At 32.6% G+C, this 12006-nt stretch overlaps 1 protein-coding gene across 1 annotated transcript; it reads left to right on the plus strand.

Moving 5' to 3' along the window:
* The first annotated feature begins 4241 nt into the window (after nucleotides 1-4241).
* On the plus strand, nucleotides 4242-5643 carry LOC117913878 (glucan endo-1,3-beta-glucosidase, basic vacuolar isoform-like). Its single transcript, XM_034828973.1, has 2 exons — nucleotides 4242-4346; nucleotides 4463-5643. The coding sequence occupies exons 1-2, from the start codon at nucleotides 4292-4294 to the stop codon at nucleotides 5488-5490; spliced, it is 1083 nt and encodes a 360-aa protein (XP_034684864.1). The 5' UTR covers nucleotides 4242-4291; the 3' UTR covers nucleotides 5491-5643.
* The last annotated feature ends 6363 nt before the right edge of the window (nucleotides 5644-12006 follow it).

Consider the following 12006-nt stretch of genomic DNA (forward strand, 5'->3'; position numbering starts at 1 on the left):
AAAGCCCCCAATTTGACACATTCGTTATAATATATTTTTTCCTTATTTCGTTTATAACATCATTAATCGTGCTATGAAATATTTACTACAAATATTTTTCCCGTTTAAATAAAATATTTTACTTGATTTACCAAATGCAACCCATTTACATCACAATCATTGATATAAGATGTCAAATTCTGATTTAACTTATAGGAGTATAAATCGACTTCTTAACTATTACAAGGTAATGACAATGATATCCAATCAAAATTGAATTTGTAATTTCATAGATTGGTTGATGATGAAATCTGATAGTTTTTATATATTTTATCGAAATATTTGTAATTTATGATATGTACATTGAAAGAAAGATACCAATATGTCATCAACATTTGACCATCCTCGTGTCATATAAAAATTTGAATATAGCATAGTATAAAAATTTAAATATATTTTTTTATTATGAGAAAAAAGCAAAATAATAGTGATTAATTATATTTAATTTTAATATTAAAAATAATAAGTAAAACTAGCCCTTATTATTTAATATTAAAATTTTAATAATACAAAATATTTTTTATAAGGATCATTTTTTATTTTTCATAAAATAAGATTATTGAAAATTTCATCATTGGGCTGTGGACACGGTATGACAAAGATTCCTGAAAAGGGGAAAAAAAAAAGCCAAGGGAAAGGGAAAAGAAAATTTCACGCGCTTTTAAGTGAAAGTGATGTAGCATTCGATACGATTGAGGAAGGATACAAAAATGATTATAAAGGGGTTGTTGGTCATTGTACATATCTCCTTCTAGCCTTCTTGTTTTTTCCCTCAGCTCTACGCCACTGACGCGAAAAATAAATAAATAAATGGAAAAATAAAATCGATAATTAATAAAATAAAAGGCAAACGTGACTTTAGGGGTTGTATTGAATTTATCTAATAATAATCACATACATTAAATATAACAAAAATATATTAATTTAACTAATATTTTAATCATAAATAATATAAATAATTATTTAATAAGCAACGTAAATATTAAAAAACATAATAAAAATAAAAAATTAACAATAAAATATTATCCAAAAAAAAAAACTCAAAATAGTATAAATATTTTTTAATTTTTTATAAAATAATATAAATCCTTACAAATTATAATCCAATCGTTTTCTAGTTTTGGTTGTCATTTAAAAAAAACAATGACTGAAAAAAATAAATAAATAAATAAAAGGTAGAAGGGTTAGAACTTAGAATGGTAAACTTTTTTTTTTCAAATGCAACGGCTTTTGCCGTGCATGACATCAGTTTTATTTATTTATTTATTTTTATTATTAATTTTCAATTTTTTTGGGACAGTGTCCCTACATGTTGGGGTAATAAATTTTCAAACCTCTCACAACCTCGGATATTACTGGAATTTGGATAAGGTTGATGTGACTCTCCGATCTTTCTACTTCAGCAAAAAGTGGTGGAAATTCTCTATCATGCTTTGTAAATTAAGCTTAAACTACAACTATAGCCCCAGTCTCAACGGCATATCATTCTCCTCCAAATTATTTTTTATTTTTTATTTTTTATTATGAAAAAAATATATCGGATTCTCGGTTGGATGGTGGAAGAATTGGCGGAATTTAAAACTGTTTTATAATAAATAAAGGATAATTTTGAAATTTTAAAAAATAAAATAAAAAAATAATTTGTACTTTTCCTTCAAGCAAAAGCATATGTTATTGTACTTTTTCAAATATATAAATAAACGATATATTAGGTAGAAAACTTTCTCCCTATTAGAATTTTTCAAAAACTATTTTTGAAAAAGGTTACCAAACATATCCATATCATAAGTTTTTCAAATATGCTTCTTGTGGTATTTCTCCCCTAAGACATATAATGCATAAAAGTCCGTTTGACAATGATTTTAGGAAACGCTTTTAATATTTTTAATACTTGAAATTTTTTATCATTCAAGTGTTAGAAATATTAGAAATATGTTATACAATCATTATCAAACACACTCTAAGTAACTTTTAAAAAAATATTTTAGAAAGCTGTTAATTTCATAAATGTAATCAGAAAGGAAAAAAATGGAAAATGCCCCTTTTCAGATAAGAAATTCCAAAGTATGGAATATGGGGAGCCCATACTGAACTTGGACTGATCCGTTTGGGCTTCACCCAAAGAGAAGTGTTTTGTTTTCTGGGCTGGGCTTTGTGTACACATCAACTCAAAGTGCAGTCTTTTGTTTCTCGTGGGCCGAACTCAGCAGAGATATGTGGAGTGGGCCTAACATATTAATCATTAGCATTGGTGAGCTCGTCTGAGATGCTATTTTTACCCATACATTTAGGCCCATAGAATTTATTTTGAACTTCCATATCTAGGAAAAAAAAAAACATTTTTAGTAGTCCATTAAATGAGGATATTATTTAATATAACTATTTGGAAATCAAATCTTCTATAATGAATTTCAAAATTAGTACCATAAATTGAAAATTGGTGAATATTGAGTTGCCTGTCCTATAGAAAAAATATGTACCATACACATCTTTTCAAAAGATCTTTCATTGTTTTTGGCCACGATCACGTCATATGAGCCACTGTGCTTCTTTTAGCACAGATATAATTCCAAGCTAGTTTGGGTTCAAAGACTACTTTAGTAACAAATATTTAAAATGACTCCTTTTTGTTACATATCTCATCTTCTATTTTTCAAAAAAAAGAAAAAGAAAAAAAAAGAATTCATATCTTGAAATTGCAACTTTAGTACAAATTTAAAAATTATTATTCTAGCAAATATTTAAAAACCATATTTTGGGGGCCCATTGTAGCCCATGGTTCATACATTAATGATAAAGCAAGCTCCAATCCAACATTTGGAGTAGGCCCATTTCATCCTACAGATCAACACTAAACTAGGGAAAAGGTGTATTACAGGTGGCTCTCTCTTTTTTCTCTCCGATCTTTCTCTTCTATGAAATAGACATTGACTTAGCCATTGGAGAGGGATTCTTGAGATCCTCTCTAGGTATCCTTTGTTTTGGCCGAGCAGAAGGTACTCGCTGCTGAATTGAAGCAGAAGATATTCAACTTGTTATAGTACTGTTTTTTTTTATTTTTTTATTTTATGTTAGAACAATATTAAAATTGTGATTTCTAATTTTTAAAAGTTTTAAATTATTTTAAAAAATAGAAAATGACAAGTTTTAACAACAGTGTCACATGCCCATGACCGACATTTTATTTGGTTCAAAAGGGTCATTTTGACCCACAATTCATTATAGGCTGCATAAAGGAAAAGTCTATTGCAAGTTGGAACACTCCTACGCTATAAAGTCAGTCTATCCTCCTTTTTCTTACAAGAAAAGCAACGTTACTAGAGAAACGTGTCCAAATTAATCTAAGTCTGGAGCCGCCGGGATGATGAGACTTGGAGAGTAATAAATAGCATTTATGAACATGGCCACCAAAATAAAAATTTGAATGGATAATGAGATGGCTGGTCGCCCCACGTGATTTCTTGTCCTATGCTTCGCCTACTATATGTTAATGTTGTATATGTTGATTAATATCATAGACCTAGGTCTACAAGTTGGGCACTAAAACTTTTAAATCGAAGTTTAGAATATATTAATAAAGGAAGAAATTTATTATACAGACAATAGATTTTTCTCGTTGGATCGACCAACAAATGTCTACACAAGTATTTCTTTATAAATTGCATCACGAATTATATTAACTTCATGATATGATATATGGTTTTTAAAGTTGTGAAGGTCTATTGGACAGAGAGCCAGCCCAATTCCAATCGATGAGTTTGATCGGAGGGTGTGAAATAAGAAGGTCCATGGAGGAGCACCTTATGGGTACGCATGGGATAATTGATCCCGGCCATAAAAATTAAAATATAAGAATGGTCACATTGGAGTTGGGGGCATTTCCACTTGCAAGGCTAGGAAAAAGCAAAAGGAACCGAGACTGTGACTAATGTAGGCAGCGCGAGTGTTCTTCCACGACCAATTCGCTGCATGGAAAATCCATGAGCTGGCCACTGGGATTGATTTTTGAAAAAGCCAGAGTTCCAGAGGCTCAAGAAATTGACATTTTGAGAGTGAATTATTGGGAGAGATAAGCACGAGTTGAATGGGTAAATGGACGTGGCAACAAGATTAATCACTTGTTTTGAAATTGGAAAGGTACATCTTATTTTATTAATAAAGGGCAAACAGCTCCCTACATATCTCTATATAAGGAGCTCAAATGGTGGGGAGAAGATGTACACTTGCTCTTAGAACTAGTAGGAGTTCTTCAATGGCTGCAATGGTGTTTCTTCTCGGGTTTTTATTGGCAACCCTTCAGATAACAGGTCTCTCTTCCCTCTCTCCCCTTCTCCCTCTTTCTCTTTCTCTCTTTCGCTCTCTCTCACTACGTAGTACGTATATAACTTATCTTGGAATAAATGGATTCTTTTCAATGTTGCAGGAGTGAAATCAGTGGGTGTATGCTATGGAATGCTAGGCAACAATCTACCGCCAGCATCACAAGTGGTAGCTCTGTATAAATCTCGCAACATCGACCGCATGAGAATCTACGATCCGAATCAAGCAGCTCTTCAAGCCCTTAGGGGCTCCAACATTCAACTCATGCTGGGTGTCCCAAACTCGGACCTCCAAGGCCTCGCCACCAACCCTTCCCAAGCACAGTCATGGGTTCAAAGAAATGTGAGGAACTACTGGCCCGGCGTCAGTTTCCGGTACATCGCAGTCGGGAACGAAGTGAGTCCCGTCAATGGAGGCACATCACGGTTTGCGCAGTTTGTTCTGCCGGCCATGCGAAACATACGAGCAGCACTCGCATCAGCAGGCCTCCAGGACCGAGTCAAGGTCTCCACCGCAATCGACTTAACACTTCTGGGCAACTCCTACCCTCCATCTCAAGGCGCTTTCCGGGGAGATGTGAGGGGTTATTTGGATCCCATCATCCGCTTCCTGGTAGACAATAAGTCGCCGCTTCTGGCGAATATATACCCTTATTTCAGCTACTCAGGCAACCCCAAGGACATATCTCTTCCCTACGCTTTGTTCACTGCAAATTCAGTTGTTGTATGGGACGGCCAGCGCGGGTATCGGAATCTGTTCGATGCCATGCTAGATGCTCTGTACTCGGCTCTGGAGAGGGCCGGAGGGGCGTCGTTGGAGGTGGTGGTGTCGGAGAGTGGCTGGCCGTCTGCCGGGGGATTTGGGACTACGGTTGATAATGCAAGGACTTATAATTCGAATTTGATCCGCCACGTCAAAGGCGGGACTCCGAAGAGGCCAGGAAGAGCCATAGAGACTTACCTCTTTGCCATGTTTGATGAGAACAACAAGGAGCCGCAGTTGGAGAAACATTTTGGGCTTTTCTTTCCAAACAAACAGCCGAAGTACTCTATCAACTTTTCTGGAGAAAAACCTTGGGATGTGTCTGCTGAAAATGATACAAATGAAGAATCCCTCAAGAGTGACATATAAGCATTGCAATAACAATGCTTTATTTCCATGTATCTTAGTTTTTCAGCGTTAAGAGCATATAATAAAGTGAAGAACTATGGCCTTGTAAAATCCTTTATTTCCATGTATCTTATCTTCATATGAAACATCTGCATCATTTGTTGCTTGGTCTAATATCGTTGAGATTTCTATTCATGGCCTTATAACAATTCCACTTAAAATATTTTTATTGCTTTTATTAACAGAATAGTGTTTCCATTAAAAATAATTTTAATTAAACATAATTAATTATGGTTAAAAGGATTATAAACTTTTTTAGTAAATGTTTGATACAACTTAATATTTATTATATTTTAAGTTAAATTATTTTTAAGGGAGTGTTTGGTAAAACTTAATTCTTATTGTTTAGTGACTTAAGTTGGTTTTAAGTTAAATTATACTTAAATTGTTGACTTAAAACTTATTACTTTAAGTATTAAGATTGTTTGTAAAATTAACTTAAAATTTATTCTAAACCATTAAATTAGTATATTTATCCTCATAAATTATGTAAAAAAGATAGTAACAACGAGATCATGAATGTATCTAGAGTAAACGAGGGTAAAGGTAAAATGAAGATTTGTATTTAAGAATAAGTTAATCATTTTTATTTTAAATCACACCGTTAAGTTATTTTATCAAACACACTTAAATTAATTTATTAAGTCACTTTAAGTTATTAATTTTATTTACCAAACATTCATTAAGTTTTTAACTTAAAATTTATTATTTAACTTTCAACTATAAATATTAACGTTGTTTAATAAAGTAAACTTAAAATTTACTCTAAAATATAAATTTATATATTTATCCTCATTAAGTTTAATTTTTATTTATCCTCATTGATTTTAACTCATATTTATTTTTATTAATTTTAAATAATAAATTTATTAATAAAATGTTTATATATAAAATATTGTAAATATATAACATAACTATAAAATATTTATATTATAAAAAATAAATCATGAATGTCATAATTCTAAAATATGTTATCACTAGTATGAATAAATGGGGTAAAAAAGATTTGAGATTAACAATAAGTTAATTATCTTGACTTGATAATTAATGTTAAAATAATTTTAAATTATAATCAAGTATATTTAATGATTTAAATTAAACTATTAAATAATATTAAATTAATAAGTTGATTTATCCCACATGCTTTAAGTCTCTTTCAAAATCACTTAAAACGGGTTTTAATAAATTAAAATTTTAAATAAAATGATACCCTAACGTGATGTCTTACTATTAATTAAGATTCAAGACCTAGGGCCGGCTGATTCGTCTGGTCGGACCGGCCCAATGTGGCCCATTAACTAAATCCCAAGTGGGGCTCATCCACGTGATCCATGCCACCGCAGTTCAGTTCCCCAAAACCCATGATATATGATACACATCCAACAAAATAAAGTAATTCAAAGTCTTCAAACTAAGTTCACTACCGGATGAGAGCAAATGATAATCTAATGAACAAATAAATGCAGCCCCATACATGAACTGCTAGCTCTGTAAAACATGGGCTGTGTTGAAAGTCTCCGCGTGTCGAGGGTGTCCGATACGATACGTTGGGAAATTTCGGAGTTCCATGCGGGATTGCTTCTTGTTACTCGACCAGACTACAGCACCAAGGGGTCGTCAGGCAACGGGACAACTGGACCAAACTTTTTTTAATAGTAAATTTTCAGAGGCTATTATATATATTATAAATTAATTAAAATAAAATTATTATATTGAGTTATTATAATTTTATAATATTTAAATATAAAATATAATTTTATAAATATTTATAAAAACAATTTGAATATATACGGTTTATTTTGTTATTTTTTGAAATTTTTTTAGAAGTGAATTTATTCGCTCATTTACATAATACTTTTCCTTGTAATGTAAATATCAAAGAAGTCAACAATTTCTTAGAATATATATTCTTTTTCTTCTATGTATAAAATCCCTATAACACTGAAAGTGAAATGTATAGAGAAATACAGAGAGAAATTTTGCATTGTTCTCCCAATTATTTTATTTCTCAAGAGCATTGATCTTGGTGACTCTTGAAACCTAAGCTTGCTTTAGATTGATGTTTCAGATTCTTTTGTTTTACATCACTCATATCGTCCAGGAATTGTTTGAGTCTCCAAACTCCTTGAAGATTATAACTATGGGTAATGGAGTTGTGCCATGCGTACCAATCTTAGCACAAAGAATAAGATCGGATTCATCAATGGATCCATTGAGGCACCAACATCTACAGATCCAAAGTTTCCCATTTGGCGGCGATGCAATGACATGGTGCTGTCATGGATCCTGAACTCAGTCCATCCCGACATAGCCAATAGTGTTATTTACGTTGAGACAGTTGTCGAAGTTAGGAACGATCTCAAAGAGAGATTCTCACAAGGAAATGACTCCAGAATTTATCAAATTTGATAAGAAATTATTGAACATAGACAGGAACAACAATTTATTTCTGTTTATTATGCTAAGATGAAAGCACTTTGGGATGAATTGGCCTCATATCATGATCCCCTACTTTGCATTTGACTTGATTCTTCATAGGGTGTTGTATGTTCCAAAATTTCGAGTTCATTTTGTTGTCAATTAGCAAGCTTACTCAAGCATTGAGATGTAATGTGACATTTTACCTTGATTTTTGTGGTAAAGGATGTGTCTACGAAGAAGAGATTGGCCTAGGCAAGCAACATAATGGGTTGTACTATCTCACATCCAACCAGAATCTTCACTTTGCTCACAGTGTTAACTGCACCTTTAAACTATGGCATCAACGAGTAAAACATCCATCATCCTCACCTCTTTAAACTTTATCCAAGACCATTCCAAAAATATTTTTTGATTCTCAGCATGTTTGTGACATTTGTCATTTAGATAGACAAACACGTTTACCCTTTTCCCATAGTTCAATCTCATCTAATGCACTTGTTGATTTGATTCATTGTGATATTTGGGGACCTCACAAAGTCCAATTTCATTATGGAGCACAATATTTTTTTAACTATTGTGGAAGACTTTTCTTGTTTTACTTGGATTCATCTCATGAGTTTCACATTTGAAACATAATCATTGATGAAATCATTTTTCTTTTGGGTTAAAACTCAATTTTACCATGATGTCAAGGTTGTACATACTGATAATGGGAATAAATTCACCTCTATGCGTTTTTTTTTATAGTCATGACACTATTTTTCAACATTCTTGCACATACACACCTTAACAAAATGGGGTTGTAGAGTGCAAATACCGTCATCTCTTAAATGTGGGATGTGCCCTTTTCTTTCAAGCAAATTTGCCTATAGAGTTTTAGGGAGATATTGTCCAAACAACTTGCTATCTCATTAATTGTCTACCTACACTTTTGTTGTCTCACAGGTCAGCATATGAAAATTTACATGGAAAGTCACCTACTTACTCTCACATTCGCATTTTTAGATGTTTATGACATGCAACCAACCTCACACCCATGCATAAATTTGACATGCGTGCTCGTCGATACATTTTTGTTAGCTATCCCCTTGGGCAAAAAAGATGTCGTGTGTATGATCTTGACATTAAGAAAATTTTCACTTCTTGAGATGTTGTTTTTCATGAACACATCTTTCTCTTTTCAATCTCACCACCTGAAAGTTAATTTGATTATCTTGTTTTACCCATACCACTTGATGAAGTCACAATTTTTACACCCTAAGCCATGGTTGACTCTCTTGATTCTTTCATCACTTTCCCAAGTCAAATCCCCATCCTCTATGGAAAGTTCCATTCCTATTGAATCCACACAAATTTCACCACAACATCAGACCCCTTTCATCGCTCTACTCAATCCATTAAGACCTCAGCTCATCTTAAAGACTACCAAGTCAACCATGCCTTATTGCTTGAGCAAGAAGCAGTCATTTCTTCCACGTCAAGTACATAATACCTTCTCAATTGGTATGTCACTTACTCTAACTTCTCTACTACTCATTGCAAATTTGTGCATAATAATATTTCTCACTTGGTAGAACCAGCATCTTATGAGTAGGCCCGACAAAATCCTAAGTGGGTTGAAGCAATGCAAACTGGACTTTGTGCACAACAATACATGGACCATGGTCCCTCTTCTTCCTAGTCATCGTCTTATCGATTGTAAATGAATATTCAAAATTAAGTATAACTCTGATGGAACTGTTGAGCGTTACAAAGTTTGACTAGTTGCTAAAGAGTTTACACAATGTGAAGACATCGACTACAAGGAAAATTTTGCCTCAGTTGCCAAACTAATCACTGTGTGTTGCTTCTTGACTATTGCCATTGTTCGAAATTTGGGTCTCTATCAAATGGACGTTCAAAATGATTTTATACATGGAAAACTCTAAGAGGAAGTTTACATGCATCCTCCACTTTGTTTTCGTTGTCAGGGGAAGCAAGTTGTATGTCGACTCAATAAATCTTTATATGGCTTCAAGCAAGACTCTTGAAGTTGGTTTCATAAGTTTTCTTCTGCAATCCAAGATGTTGGTTTCAAATAATCAAGGGCAAACTATTCTTTATTCACTAAGGTTCATGGTGATTCTTTCACTGCCATATTACTATATGTTGACAACATGATTATAATAGGGAACAATGAAGAGGTGATTAGTGACCTTAAGAAGCATCTAAGCACTTGTTTTCGGATAAAGGATCTTGGACTTTTGAAGTATTTTCTCGGGGTTGAAGTTGCATGCTCTAAAGTTGGAATTTTCATTTGCCAATGAAAATATACTTTGGATATATTAGAAGAAGCCGGTTTACTTGGTGTGAGGCCTGCTAAATTCCCAATGGAAGAAAATTTGAAGTTAACTCCAACTGATAGTGATTTTCTTAAAGACCTTACTCATTATCGCAAGATAGTTGGAAAATTAATTGATCTTACCATTACAAGACCATAAATCACATATTCGGTATCCACTCTGAGTTAATTTATGCAACAACCAAGAAGACCACATCTTTATGCCATACAACACATCATTCGATAGGCAATGACTATTCTTCCCGTCACATAGCCGATTGAAATTAGTTGGTTATTGTGATGCAGATTAGGCTAGATGCCCAACTACGTGAAGGTCGGTCATAGGGTACTGTATATTTCTTGGCAAAACACTTGTGTCTTGGAAAAACAAAAAGCAAACAACGGTGTCTAGATCTTTAGCAAAGGCCAAATATGGGTCAATGGCAGCAATCACGTGCAAACTTACTTAGCTAAGATATTTGCTTCAAGACTTAAATGTTTATCACCACGAACTTGCTAGGTTGTTTTGTGACAATCAAGCAGCCATATACATCACAACAAATCTGGTATATCATGAACGTACTAAACACATTGAGCTGGATTGCCATACAGTCCGTGAAAGAATTCAAAACGGTGAAATTGAAACGGTTTATGTGCAAACCGGGAAACAAGTTGTCGACATATTCACATAACTGTTGGGACAAATAGCTTTCAAATCTCATCTTAACAAGTTGGGGGTTCTTGACATTCACACTCCAACTTGAGGGGGAGTATTAAGGGAAAATGGATCATTTTGGTATATGGTATAATCGTGATTTTGGAAGAATCGTTTCAAGTATGGTATAATTGTGATTTGGAAGGTATGAATGGCAAGGAATTCAAACTATGGCAATGTAAATATCAAAGAGGTCAACAATTTATTAGAATAGTTTTTTTTCTTCTTTTATGTATAAAATCCTGCAACACTAAAAATGAAATGTACTTAGAAATATTGAGAGAAATTTTGCATTGTCCTCCCAATTATTTTATTTCTCCAATCACCATTTTACAAAACGAGAGGTAAATGTGTGGTTTTATGCATTAATTCTTGACTTATGTTTTGAGCCACAAAATGCTTTTGGTAAAAATATTTTGAATGGAAATATTGTTAGACGTAAGGGCGTTTAGTAAAACTTAATACTTTAATGGTTTAAGATAACTTTAAGTTAAATTATATTTAAATTGTTGACTTAAACTTATTAGTTTAAATATTAAAGTTGTTTGATAAAATTAAATTAAAATTTATTTTAATGATAAGACAAACCAAGTTAAGTAATAATGGAGGTTGTTGAGTAATGAAAGAGATCATGGAGGTAACTAAGGCAAATTGTAATAAAAATGTAAAATGAAAATGTGGACTTAATAATAAGCTAATTGTTGTTTTTGACTTTAAGTCATGTTATTAAATTATTTTACTAAGCATATTTAATTTAATGACTTAAATTGAGTTATTAAATCACTTTACATTATTAAGTTGGTTTACCAAATGCACACATACTCTAAGAATGATTGGGTTTTTCATGATGATTAAGGTCTTATTTAGATTTGCATTTCATTTTTGCTTTAATTTGAAGTTAAAAGGGATAATATTGGTATTATAAAAATTTTCTTAAACATATAACTTGTAATATTATTACTTCTATATTAAGTTTTTTCTAAGTCATAATTTTTTTGAATGAAATTAAATTGACAAATAT

This window comes from Vitis riparia, chromosome 5, assembly GCF_004353265.1.
Source record: "Vitis riparia cultivar Riparia Gloire de Montpellier isolate 1030 chromosome 5, EGFV_Vit.rip_1.0, whole genome shotgun sequence".
In the NCBI taxonomy this organism is placed as follows: domain Eukaryota; kingdom Viridiplantae; phylum Streptophyta; class Magnoliopsida; order Vitales; family Vitaceae; genus Vitis; species Vitis riparia.

Coding starts and splice junctions, on each gene's coding strand:
- LOC117913878 (XM_034828973.1), top strand. CDS start 4,292: ATGGCTGCAATGGTGTTTCTTCTCGGGTTTTTATTGGCAACCCTTCAG. Junction 4,347..4,462: donor GGCAACCCTTCAGATAACAG/GTCTCTCTTCCC, acceptor TCAATGTTGCAG/GAGTGAAATCAGTGGGTGTA.